The 19,997-nt window shown below is 34.8% G+C and overlaps 2 protein-coding genes and 1 pseudogene across 2 annotated transcripts; all 3 read right to left on the bottom strand.

Moving 5' to 3' along the window:
• Positions 1–1,605: 1,605 nt before the first annotated feature.
• Positions 1,606–2,895, bottom strand: LOC123917360 (F-box/kelch-repeat protein At3g23880-like). Its single transcript, XM_045969054.1, has 2 exons — positions 2,336–2,895; positions 1,606–2,287 (listed from the first exon to the last, which is right to left on the bottom strand). Exons 1-2 carry the CDS (start codon positions 2,887–2,889, stop codon positions 1,687–1,689), a joined length of 1,155 nt encoding a protein of 384 aa, XP_045825010.1. The 5' UTR covers positions 2,890–2,895; the 3' UTR covers positions 1,606–1,686.
• Positions 2,896–5,854: 2,959 nt separating this feature from the next.
• Positions 5,855–9,971, bottom strand: LOC123917357 (disease resistance protein RPM1-like). The gene is made up of 2 exons (XM_045969050.1): positions 6,899–9,971; positions 5,855–6,729 (listed from the first exon to the last, which is right to left on the bottom strand). The coding sequence occupies exon 1, from the start codon at positions 9,775–9,777 to the stop codon at positions 6,943–6,945; it is 2,835 nt and encodes a 944-aa protein (XP_045825006.1). The 5' UTR covers positions 9,778–9,971; the 3' UTR covers positions 5,855–6,729; positions 6,899–6,942.
• A 1,976-nt stretch (positions 9,972–11,947) lies between these two features.
• LOC123915388 lies at positions 11,948–19,860 on the bottom strand (annotated as a pseudogene).
• Between the last annotated feature and the right edge of the window lie 137 nt (positions 19,861–19,997).

Here is a 19,997-nt window from a genome sequence, read left to right on the forward strand (position 1 = left end):
TGTTTGTTAAGATTGGATTTTTTTTTTTTTTTTTTAATCTATTTGTTATCTCTATGTTTTACTTTTATAGCTTCTATATATTCATACAACCTATATATGTATTCTGCAACAATCTGATATATTGTAAGCTTAGGATAATAAAATAGGCTTCGGATTCTCTGAGTTGGTGAGATGAATTCCATGCGACACAGTTGATTTGAGACATCATAGAATAGGCTTTAGTGCTTGTATATGGACTTAAGTTGAAGGTTGCATTTGCTGAGACAATTTGATTACAGGAAATGTAACACTCTCTCGGGTCAAATGTTGTTGAGTCTAGTATAGCACCAGAAGAAAAGGAATTAGGAAGTAGCCATTGGTGTTGAAATTGGTTTTTCCTAGGCCTCCCATTCCTACCACTGAAATCACTGTGCGCTCAGCTTCACCCACCATTAACCAACCAAATAGTTCTTCTCTTGGACCTTCAAATCCTACAATTTCCGTTTCTTCAACGAAAAGGGAAGACAGTCGAGGATTGCGCCATCTTCCATTTTCTGTCTCTCCAGTGTTGTTTCTGCTGCTTGAGGAACCTTGTTCATGTGAAGTTTGAAATAAACATTGAACGTTTATACAACTCATGATTATAAATAAATAAACATTGAACGTGCCGATGGGAAGGAGCGACTATCGTAGGGTAGTGCTATTGGGAATGGCGCGTCCTACACTTGTCCTTTTTTTTCTTTGTTTTTTCAAATTTTGTTTTCATGGTTAAGTTTAGGATTTTTGTGGGTGTTGTGAATTAGATAGAGTCACACCAATAATATGATGTGTGGAGCAAAATTAACGGCAATCAATAACCAAGTAATCCAATAATAATCTCGAACTAAAATAAGCAACACAATCAAAGAGAAGAAACACACAATATTGTTTACGTGGTTCGGTCCAACAATGACCTACATCTAGAGAGACAGAGAAACACAGAGAGAGAGCAACCCTCCTTGCCAAGCAAGATTACTAGTCTTGCACTTAAAGAAAGACATTTTCTTAAGTGATTGTGTCATACAAATACATCATTGTCTTTGTTGATACTTAATAACCTGCTTTATCATAGCTTAATTTGCTACTGTCAAAAGTGATTCATGATTATTAAGTGATTGTGTCATACAAATACATCATTGTCTTTGATACTTAATAACCTGCTTTATCATAACTTAATTTGCTACTGTCAAAAGTGATTCATGATTATTGACTAAGGAGTTTCAGAAAAAAACACTATAAGGTATGCAATAAGAAAACCAATGGAGAAAACAATCACATATTGTACAATATTCCATCCACTTTTAATTTCATGATTATTGACTAAGGAGCTTCAGAAAATTAAACACAACAGACATAGGAAGCAACAAAATATAAATATTCACTCACCTACAGCAACAATCAATATTTTTTCACAATTATGATTATTGGAAGCTAATTTCCAACCATCAAAGCATGACTCAGAACTAAATTCTAATATCAAATTATAATATCAAATTTCCAACCATCAAAGCATGAGTCAGAACTAATAACCTCAACTAACAAAACAAAGGAAAAGAACAATGATCCATGAAGCTGCCAACATTCAAAACAAACATAAACATAAAAGAAAGTTGATCTCAAATCTTAACTCAAGTGACAAAGCACATCATCCTCGTCCTAATATTATAATCAAGGTGATATCAAACTTTCAACGTAGACTTTTGACTTTACCCTACCTAAGTTATCTTGAATTTTGGAACTCTTGGAACTTATACTATCAGATTTGAAATCGTAAACAACCCACTTGAATATACCATTCTCTACTAAGACAAGCAGAACATGGTTGAAGTCCTCAGAAATATATACTACATCGGTGAGAAACGTGTAGCTAAGTTTATAACCAAAGCAAGGGAGACGAATCGATTTAATCCAAGACTCTTTATTTCCGTATTCCTTCATAAGCCAAACATCTATAAAAGCATCAGACCTCATTTCTTGAGAAACCTCAAATAAGCACAAGCAATCCCTCATCACATCCAATGTCAACATCTTTGTATCTCCAACAATATAAGGTAGATCAGGTAGACCAGGCAGTGATATTTCTTGATAAGATTCCAACCCTAAATGAAGAGAAACAATACATTCCAAACCGTTCAACTTAGAATATGTCAACCAATTAACTGTCCCTCTCATGAATATTCCATGTTTTGACATTCTACTAAATTTACTAAAACAAAACATAGAAGGAAAGTCCTCAATCCTTTTCCAAGAGTCAGTGCCCAAACTATAACTATAAACGTTAGCTTTAGTTTGGTAATTGACAAAATCATATTTATACCAAAAAACAGCAACAACCTTGTAATTATCAATGAAAGGATCATAGCCAAAAGCATAATGAGTTAAACCTTCTTCACCTGGAAGATCATCTATATAGGGTAATTTTTGTTCTTTTCTAATACAAGGATTATAGAGAACAGCAAGACGCTCATCAATGGCAAAACAAAGGATGCCGTCGCAAGATGCAACGAGACCCTTATCATATGATGAAATGATGGGAGAGTAATCGAGTTGAGTGGATTTGTAGTAAAAAATAGAGTGGAGATTAAGATAGTCAAATGGACAAGACATTGCAGTTAACTCTTGATCCATACTCCATGTGGCTGTGACAAGGTGCTGGCGTTTGGGTGACATGTGAAGGTGTTTCTTGGCAAATTTGAGATCCTTTGAGATTAGAGAATCCCATGGCTTGCATATGCAGCGGAAACGTAAGAGAGACTTCACAGGAAGTCTACACAAGATTGTTTCTTGTATCAAAGGAATGTAGGTCGACGGTGGCGATGAAGAGTGAAGTGAATTACCACTGAGTCTCTTCACTGCGGTTGTTTCATCCATCACAGGTTTTTTAGGTGATGAATATTGGATTGATCGGTGTGTAGTGACTGGTGGGATTCTTCTTATAATAAAATTTAGGGTTTTTGGATATCTGAATGGAGTTTAATTAGAATATTTTGATAGAGTAAAGACGTTTTACATAATCAATCAATTAAAATCATTCATTTAGATGCATAATCTTAGTGTTAAAAATGGAAAAAAAATTAAATCAAATATTTCCTAATACATAGTTTCAGATGCGAAGGTGTTTCTTGGCGAATTTGAGATCCTTGGAGTGTTTCAGATGCATTCATTTTATTTATTGTGCAATATTCTTTGTTTTTGACTTTACAAGTACGATTTATAATGAGCTGGAGATCGAACCAAGAACCTATAACATACTATCTAAATCTCTCACCCCTAGACTAAACCTAGTGGCTTAGTACGACGTTAGTTTTACTAGCATGTTAATTTTATATTAGATATTACTAGCATGTTAATTTTGTTACGTACTATTTGTGTCATTATGATATGCTTGAAACTCCTCTTGACATGAATCCTCTCAACAACGGACTACCATTACCCTTTGAAGGAATGGAGTTTGCATCAATTGAACATGATTAAGAGATGTGATTACAAAAAAAATAACACATGGATAATAAGAGATGTGATCACACAAAAAGAAAATAATAATAAAATCAATATAATAATTAATAAGAGATGTGATAGATTAGGAAATGTTTTGATTTAATTTTTTTTCTTCTATTTTTAATTGGTCGACTGTGTAAAAAGTTGTACTATGTCAGAGTATTCTAATTAATAAAAAGATTTTATAAGTTTTATATACCTTGAATGTGTTCTTTGTATTTTTCAACTAAAAAGTTTCACAAAATCCATGCCATGAAGGAATTCGGTAATATATTAACATACTTTCTCCGTCTCAAATTATAAGAGAAACAACCCCATTTTTTTGTCCCAAATTATAAGGGAAAAATCATTTTCAAGAAGTTTTTTCTCCTTAATATCATAAAATTTAATGCAAATTGTACTTAATTTTCTCCCTTTCCCATTTTCTCAATAAAAAACAACCAATAAAAACTGCTTCAAAAAAAAAAAACCAATAAAAATTGCTTTTACATCTTTCCATGCAACTTGTTTCGAGAAAAATCCATAAAAATATATTTCAAATTATCATGTTTTACTTTTTCTTAATAAGTTTGATTTTTGTTTTTTCTCTTATAATTTGAAAAGAAGGGAGTACAATATATTTAATTTTAAAATTAAAACAATAATATGACACAATATTGAATATTTAAATTTATGTACTAAACTTAAAAAAAAATTACACGCAACAAAAATAAACATGGATAAATATTCAAAAAAATAAAATCAAGGACTAACTTAAAATATTATTAAAGTTTCTATATGTTTATGAAATTATTAAACGGTCCCTGCCAATTTCACCTTCGCTTCCAACAAAAATTCCAGACGCCGCCATGATCGTATATCGCCACCAGTTTCCACCGCCGGATGATATAACTCAAGTGAGTTTGAATAATGTATTTGGTGTTTCATTAATATCAATTTATTTATTCTTTTATCAAATGATACATATTTTCCATTTTTATGATATTATTCCAATTCTAGTTCTAGTATCTAAAATGTGTGTATAGTGTAGTATAATTACTGAATGAGTCTCATCAACTGATTTTCTGAATTTTTTTTCTTCAAATCTCCACATAGAACTTGATATAATCAAGTGAAGTTTGAGAATTTGTCCGGTGAAGTTATTGATTCAATCAGAACATATGTCTGTAGATTCCCGGTGGAAACAATTCTTGACCAGACGATACTTACCTCGCGGCTGAACTCTGAATTACCGGACCCCTTTCCCATGGGAACCAGAGGGTTATCGCAAAAAAAAAGTCTCTAAGGCCTAGCTCACTGACAATTTTGAAATTGTTAGGCTAGAGATCTTTCGTGGTTACCCGGTTTCAATGAAAATTACTTTTTAGATTCATTGAGAATCTAATGTATCTAGTCCATTATATAGACTAAATACATTAGATTCTCAATAAATCTAAAAAGTAGTCTTCCTCTTATATTAAGGACCGGAAGGAGTATATATATATATATATATATATATATTAGTCTTTACAATTTTATTTCAACAATGTGATGTGTTCTAGTGGTTGCGAATGCCGCCCAGTTGTTTGAATGACGCAAGTTTGATCCTTGCACTGTCCATTTTATGGCCCTCCTCAAAAAATACTTTGAGCTCCGCCACTTGACACAGTAGATTAGAGACATTATAGAATGAGATATTCTTGTGTGGTCATGAGACCAAAAAATTTCATTTAGTCACACACACAAAACACTACATATAATATAATTATTAATTATTTAAAATTATATATTATTTAATTATTATTCTTTCTACATTTACTTTTTCTTGTGTGTGTGACCAAATAGAATTTTTTGGTCTCATGACCACACAAGAATATCTCAATGCAACACTTGCTCGGGCCAAATGTTGCTGAGTCTAGTATAGCAGCAGAAGAACAGGAATTAGGAATTAGTAATGCAACACAAGTCTATGGAAGCTCATCCAATAAGTTTCCTTACTTAGTGTTGCTGAGATAGGAAGAGTCCAGTTGATGGACCTTGATCCTTTGAAGAGAATTTTGCTGAGATAGGAAGAGTCCAGTTGATGGACCTTGATCCTTTGAAGAGAATTTTGCAGCAAGTGATTTCTTGAACTGTTTCAGATGTTAACTATTGAGATTATTACCATGTTAAATATGCTTGGATCTCAACCCCAAAAACTAGCTCAAAGGGTGAGGTTGTCCTCACATATTTATACACTTCACATCCCGGGAACCTAAGCAATGTGGGACTTCAAACAATCTCCAACAACACAACAACATATTCAACACCCACCCTCACGCCTAGCGTGGTCCTGGGTCAAATGCTCACATTGCAGTCCTTAACCCGGCTCTGATACCATGTTAACTATTGAGATTATTCAAAGAGAAAAGGAGGCTAGGGTTTTCCATTACAATAAACCAAAAAACATAAGGAACAAGAGTTACAATAGAGTATATAAACTAGGGATTATAAAAGACTAAACTACCCCTACAATAATATAATATAACTATTATTTAACATCAGAAATATCGAGTATTCAACATGAGCAGAAAGTCATCTACATATATTAGAAACTATGCAGTGATGAAACTGGATGGGTAGATGAAGAGTGAAGTTTATGGCTTTGAAGTTATAAATAAACAGTCGGCGAGGAAGTCACAAAGAGCTGAAACTAGGCCCAGGGGCGAGTTTAGACTATATAAGGCCTTTTTCAGCTTTCAAAAATATTGACGAAATGATGTATAGATGAAACCGGTGGCTGACACACACACACATGTCCTCCTGATTAACTTCAAATCAACTAGGCATCTAAATTTACAGCTAGATAAGGATGGTAGCATCAATCTTGGTTAGCAAAATAAAAATATTCATTCAAATGAAGTGGTTTTGATTATTATTATTATTACAAGGGTTGAAGAATAGGCTCCTACCAATCTTAAATTAAACACCACAAATGACTACAAAAGAAATGTCCAAACTCCAAATGACCTCTGAATATAGTCCTGATTACAAAGTTTTGAATCAAAGCTTCCACAACCAAATTATAAAACACCACAAACGACACAATAAAAGAAAAGAAGCCAAACTCACTTAGGGAATGGATCCGCAGATTTCTTGATTATTGCAAGATGAGAAGGAAATAGTTTGCTTTGAACTTAAGTACCATAGAACAAAATACGTCATCTTTAAGCTGTATCATGGAGAATCAAATTTCTGTCCACAATGACAGAAGAAACAATCAAAGTCAGTTATATCATACAATTGTCGAACACATTAAATCTTTTTCAAAAGAAAATGAAACACCTTAAGCTTCGTTATAAAACTGAGTGCTAGTGCAAGAATGCTTTATAAGAGAAGCATTGCATGATCAGAGGAAAGGTACCTTCATATTTTGAAGCTTGCTAGACAGTAGACACCAAAGCATTCTCAATTTGCATATGACTCTGAGGAAGACGAGTGAATAGTGCGAATCTCATAATCAAAGAATTTTGGGCCATTCGAGTGATGAATGGATACAAGAGGAACATGCTTGATAATCCAGTAGTCTTTTCCGTTGTCTGGAACAATACTCTCTACAAATTCAGCTGGCATTTCAGTGAAGTTAATAACTTTGAGGTTATCTAAGTGCTTGATGCCAGAGGGTACCTCCTTCAGTTGTGGGATTCTGTCCATTGTAAGATATTCAAGAGAGGGCAAAGTCCCTTTTTCCATAAGGACAAAATTTACAGTAGTCAAGCGACTGAGGTCCAGCCTCTTCAATTTTAGAAACCCTCCGTTTTGAAAATGCAGAAATTCACCATCATAGGCATTGTCCCACAGACCGAACTTCTGCAGATTTGGCAAGGTTTTTAGTGTCTGTAGCGGATCATCTTTCAACTTAGATAAAGCCAGCTTTATCTCAACAAGATACTCAAGTTCTGGAATCCAGTTAGGCAACTTCTGTAGTCTCGCTTTCAAATGTAGCCGCTGAAGTTGGGGTGGGGATGATGTAAAGTTCAAGTCAATGATTTCATCCTCAACTATTGTAGTGATATTGAGATTTTCAAGGTGTTTCATCTCTACTATTGCAGCACTTAAGGCATTCCCATGTTCTCTTCGTACACGCCTTACACCAAGCCTCCTTAACTGCCTTAACATTTTCAACTCTTGAATGAGATCTATGCCACCATGATCTGCATCCACATAATAAAGATTTTGTAGGGAAGTCATGTTTTTAATACCTTTTTCCATGCGTACACCAGTTGTAAAGCCTAAAAGAGAATACTTTGCTTCATAGTTACGATGGAAAACAAGAAGGTGCCGTAGCTTTGTGAGCTTGTTTATTTCACTTGGTAAATGACGCACAAGCGTGTCTCTTAAATCCAATGTCTCTAAGTGCTTTAGCTCACCAACAGATTTAGGAAGAGCCTGTACTTTTGTACCCCTTAGGTTTATGTATCTTAAGTGAAAATTATTAGGTATATGATTCAAAGATGTCCCTTGAATGTCAAGTACCTTCAAAATCTTTGACTGGGAACATAATTTACCAATGAAAGGCTCCAACAATCCTCCTTTTTCATAAAAATGAATAGCACGAAAATGTGAGTTGTTTGTGCTCTTCAATGTATTGTTGGAATTAGTATCTACAGATAGGCGTCTAGTTATTCCAAATGCGGCTGTGTTACAATCTTCATGCACAAAATGACAGAAACTTAATTCCTTCATTTTTCTAATGATCACTTCCCGCAACAAATCATGCACTTGACATGTTTGTACTTTCCCTTCAAAACCAACATTCAGTACCTGAACCAGACTTCTGTGAATCAATTCAGACAAGTACTTGTTTGCAACTAGCTCCGGAGTTCTTCCCTCATCAGATTTAACAAAACCTTCAGCTATCCATTGTCGAGTTAATCTCTTGTGATTAATAGAATAGTTTTCTGGATATATACCAAAATACAAAATGCATGGTTTTAAGTAGTAAGGCAGACCATCATAACTAAGCGACAAAATCTTTGTTAGACTAGTTAAATGGGCATTACGTCCCAATTCTAGGCTCAGATTTTCGCTCACATTTTTCCATTCAATCATGGTCTTAGATTTTGTTGAGAGTAGGCCACCAATGGCTACAATTGCCAATGGTAGTTGCTTGCATTTTCGAACAATATCTTTTGAAATAGCCTCAAGCTCTGGTGGACAATACCCATCAAGCTCAAATCTAAATACTTTCTTGCAGAAGAGTTCCCATGCTTTCTCTGTAGACAAAAGTTGCAAGTTGTGGACATGAACTAGAAACGATTTCTTGAAAAAATCTGAAACTTGCATCATTCTAGTGGTGATTATGATCCTACTACCATTGTTGTTATTAGGCATAGCAAATTCAACCTGGTCGGAAAAATCTTCTTGCCATACATCGTCAAAGAATATCAAATACCTCTTATGTTGCAAGTATTGCCTCACTTCTGTAATTAGTGACTTGTCATCCATTTTGTGTAACATCAGAAGTAAAGGGTCTTTAGTGTCCCTACAAAATTGCTCCATCATGTTTATCAATAACGCCCTCACAGTGTATGATTGTGAAACTGTGATGCAAGCACGGCAATCAAACTGTGATGTTAACTTTTGGCTATCATAAACTAGCTTGGCAAGAGTGGTTTTTCCTAGACCCCCCATTCCAACCACTGAAATCACTGTGCGCTCAGCTGCACCCTCCAATAACCAACCAAATAGTTCTTCTCTTGGGCCTTCAAATCCTACAATTTCTGTTTCTTCAATGAAAAGGGAAGACAGTCGAGGATCACACCATCTTCCATTTTCTGTCTCTCTAGTGTTGTTTCTGCTTGATGAACCTGGTTCATGTAAAATTTGAAAGTTATACCTCTCACTTCTTTCCTTGATTCCACGAATTGTCAATTTAATGTCCTGAATCTCAGATGCTATGTGATGACGAGGAATCAAAGTGTTGATCAGGCTTGCAATCTTGCAGACTAAAGATCCACATCCAGTAGGATTGGCCCTATGCGTAAGCCGAAGGTATTCATCAATGACATCTTCAATGCGAAATGATGCTTCTCTCATATGCTTCACCCAAGTTCTTATTCCATCATTGGCGTCCGCTTCATCCGCAGCCCTTCTGTCTGCATCTCTGAGGAAGACTTGAATGCTTTCAAGTTCATCTTTGATGTCTGAGAAATCTTTGTGTACACCACTCAGCAAATTTGTTTCTTCTTTTAAGATTTGGAACACTTCCCCCAGGGCAAACAATACTGCAGTTTCTGCCATTTCACTCTCATCTGATAATCACATTACCTCTCAACTATGCTGTTGGGATCATGTGTTTATCATCCGACCTAGTATTGTGTTTTTTCCTTGGGGTACATGAACTTTGAATGGCGCTAAGGAAGGTTAAGTTTCAAAAGTCAAAGTAAAGGAATGTGATTATTGATCTGTAATTTGATAACTATAATTTTTTTATTATCAATTTCTTGGAAGCAACCAAGTTTGTACAGAATAAGACTCAACACCTGGGACCACATCTTAGAAAACAATTTTTCTGTTTTTTATAACGACTATTGTATGTTAGCTTCCAAATGCTTCATCTGTTTCCTAAATAAGTGTCGTTTAAAGTTCTTGCACATAGATTAAGAAAATCGATTAATGAATAAGTAAGTAAATTATCAATTTTACAAAATCGTCCTATTGGTGTTTAATAGTGATTACATATGTAGCAAAGAATAGATAAGTTGAATTATTAATTTATAATATTTTAGTTAATAGGTTAAGGAATAAGTTGATAAGGGTAAGATAAGAGCTATATAACTATTAAGTTATTACAAGGAAAGTTATTTGAAAGCTTAGATCCAAACAGAAAAATGTTATTCAAGGAAAGTTATTTGAAAGCTTACATCCACTAGTTATTATAAGAAATGGAAAAATGGTCTTCTAAATTATGTGGTGGTCCTAAAAATGTTATTCAAGGAAAGTTATTTGAAAGTTTACATCCACTATTATGAGAAATGGAAAAATGGTCTTCTAACATGTGGTAGTCCTTGTCAACTTATTCCCTCGGAATACTTTATAAGCATAAGCAAAATGACCTTTTAGATTAATTGTATATTTAATGTATCTGGTCATATTTTGCTTATAAAGTATTACAAAGGGACTATTCCTTAACCTATTCATTAATATATTGTAAATTAATAATTCACTCTATCTATTCCTTGGTACATATCTAATCATTGTTAAACACCCATTTACTAATCAATTACTAAGAAATTTCTAAGAAATGTTATTTGAAAGCTTACATCCACTTGTTATTTTTGAAAACCAAAAAATGGTTTTCTAGGATGTGGTGGACCTTTAGAGAGTGTATTTACTATTTTTATATACTTAAGAATCCAATTCAAAGAGAGAGTAATATTAAGTAATTTAAGATTTATATATTATAATCGATTGAACTTAAGTAGTTAATGATTTTCCTCTAAAGATGAATCGTACGAGAGAATCTGAGCTTGATTCTATTAGGTGGAACAAACTGGAGGATTAATACACAAAAAATTGAAATTTATTCTTCACGAGTGGTTTTGATTATTACAATGGTTGATGAAAAGCTCCCACCAATCTTAAACACCATATATCAGTCTTGATTACAAGGTTTTGAATCAAAGCTTACACAACCAAATCATAGAACAACGCAAATAACAAAAATAAAATCGAAAAGCCAAAGTCACTCGGTGAATTGAATCCACTTTTTCCTTGATATTTGCAGGATGAGAAGGAAATATTTTATTTTGAGTTCAAGCCCCATAGATGTAATGAAGAACAAAATATGGCATCTTTGAGCTGTAACATGGAGAATCCGAATTTCTGTCTACGTTGACACAGGAAACAATCAAGTTAGAGTCAGGTATCTCATATAGTTGCAAAGTTTAATATAATTGCCAAGTTAATTAAACAAGCTCATTGAAGCATCACTGTAAAATTGAATGCTAGTGTAATGTTTTTATTTTTATGATAGCACAACAAAGTAAAAAATTATTTGAAATTTATAACCAGCTTTATTCTTGAAAAATATTCATGTGTTATTTGGATACACTTCAGATAAAATAGACAATTATGTAAGTGACTTAAATATTTGAGTTTGTTATGTAAATTGTTTTTAAAAAATTATTGAACTTTCTAGTTTTCTGAAATTATTAAACCATTCCTGTTTATTATTCTCCTCTTCCTTCAAAAAAGCCAAATGCTGTCAACAATTTGATTTCCCTATTTCTTTCTATCAATGAAAAGGGATAGGAAGACTATAAAATGAGATATGTGATGTAACATTAGAAAAAGATAGAGATAGAAAGGAAAAGGTGTACAAAAAGATATACAAGAGAAAGAATAGTGAAAAAGTCAGGAATTGTAAAGATAAATAAGAGAAGCATTGCACGATCGAAAGAAAGGTACCTTCTTACTTTGAAGCTTGCTAGATACCATAGCATTCTCAATTGCTCATGACTCCTTGGAAGATGAGTTGATAGTGCGAATGTCATAATCATAGTATTTTGGGCCAAACGACTGATGAATTAATACAAGAGGAACATGCTTGATAATCCAGTGGTCGTGCCCTTTGTCTGGATCAATCCTCTTAACAAATTCATCTGGCATATCAACTAAGTCAATGACTTTGAGTTTATCCAAGAGTTTGATGCTAGAGGGTACCTCCTTCAGTTGGGGGATCCTTTCCATTTTAAGATTTTCAAGAGAGAGCAAAGCTCCTTTCTCTATAAGGATAGAATTTACTCTATTCAAGTGACCGAGAATCAGTTGTTTCAATTTTTGAAATCCTTCATTTTGAAAATGCAAAACTTCACCATCATAGGACTTATCCCACAAAGTGAGCTTCAACAGATTTGGCAAGTTTTTCAGCGACTGTAGTGGATCATCTTTCAACCTAGAAAAGCCTAGCCTTATCTTAACCAGACACTCAAGTTTTGGAATCCAATCAGGCAACTTTTCTAGTCTAGCTTTCAAATGAAGCTTCTGAAGTTTGGGTGGGGAAGACACAAAGTTCAAGTCAATAATTTCATCTTCCGCTATTGCAGTGAGATTTAGTGATTCAAGGTGTTGCATCTCTACTATTGCAGCACTTAATGCATTCCCATGTTCTCTTTTTATACACCTTAAACCCAACTTTCGTAACTGCTTTAACATTTTCATCTCTTCAATAAGATCTACTCCTCCATGATCTACCTCCACATAGCAAATATTTTGAAGGGAAGTCAAGTTTTTAATACCTTTTTCCATCACTACACCAGTTGTAAAGCCCAAAATAGAATATTTTACTTCATAGTTACGACGAAAAGCAACAAGACGCCGTAACTTTGTCAACTTGTTTATTTCACATGGTATCTCATGCACAAGTGTTCCTCTTAAATCCAGTGTCTCTAAGTTCTGTAGTTCACCAATAGATTTAGGAAGAGTCTGTACTTTTGTATTACTTAGGCTTATGTACCTCAAGTGAAAAAGATTCCCCAAATTTTTGGGGATACGATTCAACGATGTATCTTGAATGTCAAGTACCTTCAAAATCCTAGACTGTGAACACAGTTTTCCCATGAAATCATCCAACGATCCACCTTTTTCAAAAACATGAATAGCACGAAAATGTGAATTGTTAGTGCTCTTCAATACATTGGCAGGACTAGTGGTTATAGATAAGCGTCTAGTTTTTCCAACTGCTATTGATTCTCCATCTTCACGTACACAATGACAGAAACTTAAATCCTTCATTTTTCTTATGATCACTTCCCTCAACAAATCATGGACTTGACATGTATTAACTTTCCCTTCCGAGTTAACATTTGAGACTTGAACCAGACTTCTATGAATCAATTCAGACAAGTACTCCTCTGCAACTTGCTCTTGAGTTCTCCTCTCATCATATTTAACGAAGCCTTCAGCTATCCATTGGTGAGTTAATCTCTCTTGATTAATGGCATAGTCTTCTGGGTATAAGCCAAAATACAAAATGCATGGTTTCAAGTAGTGAGGCAGGCCATCATAACTAAGTGATAAAATCTTTGTTAGACTCGTTAAATGGGGATTACGTCCCAACTCCAAACTCAGATTTTGACTCACCTTTTGCCATTCAATCATCGTTTTGGATTTTGTGGAAAGTAGACCACCAATGGCTACAATTGCAAGTGGTAGCTGCTTGAATTTTTGAACAATTTCTTTTGACAAAGTCTCAAGCTCTGGTGGACAACGCCCACCAAGTTCAGATCTAAATACTTTCTTGCAGAAGAGTTCCCATGCTTTGTTTGGAGCCAAAAGTTGCAAGTTGTGAACATGAACCAGAGAGGACTTCTTGAAAAAATCTGCAACTTGCATCATTCTGGTGGTGATTATGATCCTACTACCTTTGTTGTTATTGGGAAGGGCAAATTCAACCTGGTCGGAAAAATCTTCTTGCCATACATCATCAAAGAATATCAAATACCTCTTATGGGTTAGGTATTTCCTTACCTCTATAACCAGTGACTTGTCATCCATTTGGCGTAACTTCTTTGGAAGAGGGTCTTCAGTTTCCTGACAAAATTGCTCCATCGTTTTGATCAGTATCTCTCTCACAGTGTATGATTGAGAAACTGTGATGCAAGCACGACAATCAAAGTGTGTTGTTACCTTTTGGCTGTCAAAAACTAGCTTGGCAAGCGTGGTTTTCCCTAGACCCCCCATTCCTACCACTGAAATCACCGTGCGCTCAGCCGCACCCTCCAGTAACCAACAAAACAGTTCTTCTCTTGGGCCTTCAAATCCTACAATTTCTGTTTCTTCAACGAAAAGGGACGACAGACGAGGATCATGCCATCTTCCACTTTCTGTCTCTCCAGTACTGTTGCTGGTGCTTGAGGATCCTTGTTCATGTGAAATTTGAAAGTTATACCTCTCGCTTCTTTCCTTTATTCCACGAATTGACAACTTAATTTCCTGAATCTCTGATGCAATTTTATGACGGGGAATCAAAGTTTTTATTAGGCTTGGAATCTTGCAGACTAAAGATCTGCATACAGGTGGATCAGTCCTATGGATCAGCCGAAGGTATTCATCAATGACATCTTCAATGCGAAATGATACTTCTCTCATATTCTTCACCCAAGTTCTTATTCCTTCGTTGGTGTCCGCTTCATCCGCAGCCCTTCTGTCAGCATCTTTGAGGAAGACTTGAATGCTTTCAAGTTCATCTTTGATGTCTGTGAAATCTTTGTGTAGACCACTCAGGAGATTTGTTTCATCTTTTAGGAATTGGAACACTTCCCCCAGGGCAAACAATACTGCAGTTTCTGCCATATCGCTATAATCTGAAATGACACTGCCGTATGGTATTCTGTCTCTTTTTTGTTTTACTTTAGGTACATTAACTGTGAATGCTGATTAGAAAATTCATCAACTTGGTGGTGTAAGCAAACCATATTTTTCTTAGAAAAGTTTTTATTATTTTGCAATTTGACAACTTGAAATGTGAACAAGTATGAATGTTTTTATTAATTCAACAAAATTGAAATTCAACAGGCTTAACCAATAAGAATTATATCTTTGGCCGGCACATATAGTCTTTCAACTTAATGTAAAAAATACGGTCCAAGCTTTAGAATTATTTGATAATTTATTGATTATCAAATTAAGTACTCTAGATTAAGACTAGTGGATATGTACTCTAGATTAAGACTAAATTAAGATCTGGAACCACATTCTATAATCCATTTTTCTATTTTTTATAATAACTAGTGGCTATGTTAGGTAGGCTTTGCTTAACCATAAATATGGGCTGGGTATAATACACTAACTACTATTAGTTTCTATATTTAATTTTTTATATTTTTTTTCATATATGGGATTGTATGTTAAAAATAGAGTCCTTAAATCATACTTAGAGTGACTGTGATCTTGTTCTAAATTGAGTGAGCCCCCTTAGTTTAGTAGCCATTTGCAAATAATGTGCTCATTTTATTGGAAATATTTGTACAAATAACTTCCCTAAGATATATAAGTCTTACTCAAGTCTCAACTCTCAAGGATGTTTTTCTTTATTATTATGTAGCGTGGAATTTGATATTTTTTTTTTAATTCTATTTAATGTATATATCATTGTAAGATAGTGATCACACTCACTTTGAAACTTAACACAGATGGTTGAATATATATATTTTTGGTCTGTTTTATATGTAATATTTGCCATGATGCAGAAAAGGTAAAGAACTTTGATGACTATGTCTTTTTGTTAGTTATAGAACTTTTATATTAATATCTTATTGGAATTTTGGTACTTAAATGACTTGAAAGAGAATGCGGCAGAAAGTGATTTTATGAATTGTTGGAGTCATTCCACATGAGCAACAAATCATCCTCTATATTAGAAAATATGCAATGATGAAACCTGATATGATGCGTAATGGAAGAGCGAAGTGTATAACTTCGAATTTAGAATTAAATAGTCGGCGAGGAAGCATAGAGCTGAAACTAGGTCCGGCGGGAGCCAGTTTAGACCATATAAGGCCTTTTTCAGGTTTCAAAAATAATGAGTAAATGGATGAATGGATGAAACCGGCTGTCCTCCTGATTAACTTCAATTCAACTAGGCATCTAAATTTACAGCTAGATAAGGATAGTACTATCAATCTTGGTTATCAAGAAAACATATTCATCCAAATGAACTTGAAATGGTTTTGATTATTATTACAAGGGTTGAAGAAAAGTTTCCAACAATCATAAACAGCACAAATGATAAAAGTAGGAAAGAAATTTCAAAATCACGTCTGAATGGAATCCAGATATAGGTCTTGATTACAAGATTTTGAATTAGAGCTTCCACAACCAAATTATAAAACGTCACCGATCACAAAAAAGACGGTCAGTGACTCGAATGATTCACACTTTTCTTGATTATTGGGTGATGAGAAGGAAATACTTTATTTTGATTGAAGCACCGTAGAACGAAATACGTCATTTTTGAGCCAGATCACGGAGAACTCGAATTTCTGTCTACAATGACACAAGAAATTATCAAGTCAGTTATCTCAAATGAAGTGTCTTTATAAAACTGAATGATGGTGCAAGAATGCTTTATAGGTAGCACATCAAAGTTTAAAATTAATAAAAGTAAAAGTAATAACCAACTTCATTCTTGTAAAATTTCAAAAGTTATTGGAATTATTTTTGCAATATATTATTACAAAATTTATGAAAATTTCTATATTTTTGAAATTATTAAACTGTCCTATTAATTCCCCTCCTCTCTTGCAACCAATTTTCACTGCCCTCAGGCCAAACAATGGTGACTTTGAATACTTTATATTATGTGTATTTTCCATTTGTATCACTCCAAATATAGTGTTTTTTTTTTGGTTACCATGATATAGGTACGAAGTTCTTACTGTCGTCAGCGATGTGATGAGCGATGTAACATGAAAATAGAGATATACAGATATACAAGAGAAAGTATAGTGAAAAGTCAGGAAAGTTACCTTCATATTTTGAAGCTTGCTAGACACCAAAGCATGATCAGTTAATAGTGCGAATGTCATAATCATAAAAGTTTGGGCCATACCAGTGACGTATGAATACAAGAGGAACATGCTTGATAATCGAGTAGTGTTGCCCTTTGTCTGGATCAACGCTTTCAACAAATTCAGCTGGCATATCAGTGAAGTAAATATCTTTGAGGTTATGCATGTGATTAATGCCAGAGGGTACCTCCTTCAGTTGGGGGATATTTTCCAGTGTAAGATGTTCGACAGAAATCAAAGTTTCATTGTCTATAACAATGGAATTTAATTTATTCAATCGACTGAGATTCAGTGTCATCAATTTTTGAAACCCTCCATTTTGAAAATGCAAAGTTTCACCATCATAGCAATTATCCCACAAACATAGATTGAGCAGATTTGGCAAGTTTTTCAGTGACTGCAGTGGATCATCTTTCAACATAGAAAAACCTAGCCTTACTTTAACAAGACACTCAAGTTCTAGAATCCAGTTAGGGAACTTCTGTAGTCTAGCTTTCAAACGAAGCCACTGAAGTTGCGGTGGAGATGATATAAATTTCAAGTCAAGGATTTCATCTTCAGCTATTGTAGTGATATTAAGATTTTCAAGGTGTTTCATCTCTACTATTGCAGCACTTAAGGCATCACCATGTTCTCTTCTTACAAGGGTTAAACTTAATTTCCGTATCTTCCTTAACATTTTCATCTCTTGAATGAGATGTACTCCCCCATGATCTACCTCTACATATCAAAGATTTTGTATGGAAGTCAAGTTTTTAATACCTTTTTGCATCAGCACGCCAGTTGTAAAGCTCAAAAGAGAATACATTGCTTCGTAGTTACAGTTGCAAGCAAGAAGGTTACGTAGCTTTGCCAGCTTGTTTATTTCACTTGGTATTTCATGCACAACTGTTTCTCTTAAATCCAATGTCTCTAAGTTATATAGCTCATTAATAGATTTAGGAAGAGTCTGTACTTTTGTACCCCTTAGGTTTATGTACCTTAAATGAAAAATATTCCCCAAATTATTAGGAATTTGATTCAATGATGTAGCTTGAATGTCAAGTACCTTCAGAATCCTAGGCTTTGAACACAATTTACTGATGAACGGCTCCAATTTTCCTCCTTTGCCAAAGCCAAGGATAGCACGAAAATGCGAGCAGTTAATGCCCTTGAACACATTGTTGGAACTAATGGCTAAGGACAGGCGTCTAGTTATTCCAACTGGATCTTCATGAACAAAATGACAGAAACTTAAATTCTTCATTCTTCTAATGATTAGTTCCCGCAGCAAGTCATGGACATGGCTTGTTTTAACTTTCCCTTCAAAGCCAACTTTTGATACAAGAACCAAACTTCTGTGAACCAACTCCGACAAGTACTCCTCCGCAACTTGCTCTGAAGTTCTTCTCCCATCAGATTTTTTAATAAATCCTTCAGCTATCCATTCCTGAATTAATCTCTTATGATTAATACAGTAGTCCTCTGGATATATACCAAAATACAGAATGCACGGTTTCAAGTAGTAAGGCAGGTCATCATAACTAAGAGATAAAATCTTTGTTAGACTAGATAAATGGGCATTACGTCCCAACTCTAGGTTCAGATTTTGACTCACCATTTGCCATTCATTCACGGTTTTAGCTTTTGTTGAAAATAAACCACCAACTGCTACAATTGCCAGAGGTAGCTGGTTGCATTTTCGAACAATTTGTTTTGAAATGGACTTGAGCTCTGGTGGACATTGTCCATCATGCTCAAATCTGAATGCTTTCTTGCAGAAGAGTTCCCATGCTTTTGTTTGGAGTCAAAAGTTGAAGTTGTGAATATGGACTGGAAACGATTTCTTGAAAAAATCTGCAACTTGGATCATTCTAGTAGTGATTATGATCCTACTACCTTTGTTGTTATTGGGAAGGGCAAATTCAACCTGGTCGGAAAAATCTTCTTGCCATATATCATCAAAGAATATCAAATACTTTTTATGTTGCAGATATTGCCTCACTTGTATAATCAGTGACTTGTCATCCATTTTGTGTAATATCTGCAGAAGAGGGCAATCAGTTTCTCTAGTAAATTCCTCCATCATGTTCATCAATAACCCCCTCACAGTGTATGATTGAGAAACTCTGATGCATGCTCTGCAATCAAATTGTGTTGTTATTACATTTTTGCTGTCAAAAACCAGTTTGGCTAGAGTGGTTTTTCCGAGCCCCCCCATTCCAACCACTGAAATCACGGTGCGCTCAGCTGCACCATCCAATAACCAACCAGTCAATTCTTCTCTCGGACCTTCAAATCCGACAATTGAAGCTTCTTCAGTGAAAAGGAAAGACAATCGAGGATCATTCCATCTTTTATTTTCTGTCTGTCTAGTGTTGTTGCTGCTGCTTGATGATCCTGGTTCATGTGAAATTTCAAAGTTATACCTCTCACTTATTTCCTTTATCTAACGAATTGACACAGTAATGTCCTGTATCTCAGATGCTATCCAATGACGGGGAATCAAAGTTTTGAATAAGCTAGAAATTTTGCATACTAAAGCTCCACAGCCAGGGGAATTGACTCCATGCGTCAGCCAAAGGTATTCATCTATGACATCTTCAATGCGAAATGACACTTCTCTCATATGCTTCACCCAAGTTCTGATTGCTTCATTGGTGTCTGCTTCATCCGCCGCCTTTCTGTCTGCATCTCTGAGGTAGACTAGAATGCTTTCTAGTTCATCTTTGATGCCTGAAAAACTTGTGTGCACACCTCTCAAAAGATCTGTTTCTTCCTTAAGAAGTTGGAACACTTCCCCCAAGGCCAATGAGACTGCAGTTTCTGCCATTTCACTCGCATTTGCTTCTAGCTGCTATACCTTGCAGTTATGCTATTGGGATCATATGTATATATCTTGCAGTTATGCTATTATGGTATTTTTCTTTTTCTTTCAATGGTGTATTTCTTCTGTATATCCTAATTGTG

This window comes from Trifolium pratense, linkage group LG3 (assembly GCF_020283565.1).
Source record: "Trifolium pratense cultivar HEN17-A07 linkage group LG3, ARS_RC_1.1, whole genome shotgun sequence".
Taxonomy (NCBI): Eukaryota; Viridiplantae; Streptophyta; class Magnoliopsida; order Fabales; family Fabaceae; genus Trifolium; species Trifolium pratense.

What these genes read in the sequence shown, in the direction of transcription:
- LOC123917360 (XM_045969054.1), bottom strand. Translation starts at nt 2,889, where the DNA reads ATGGATGAAACAACCGCAGTGAAGAGACTCAGTGGTAATTCACTTCAC. An exon ending in AAGGTTGTTGCTGTTTTTTG is followed by an intron (nt 2,288 to 2,335) that starts GTATAAATATGA and finishes TAACGTTTATAG; the next exon opens with TTATAGTTTGGGCACTGACT.
- LOC123917357 (XM_045969050.1), bottom strand. Translation starts at nt 9,777, where the DNA reads ATGGCAGAAACTGCAGTATTGTTTGCCCTGGGGGAAGTGTTCCAAATC.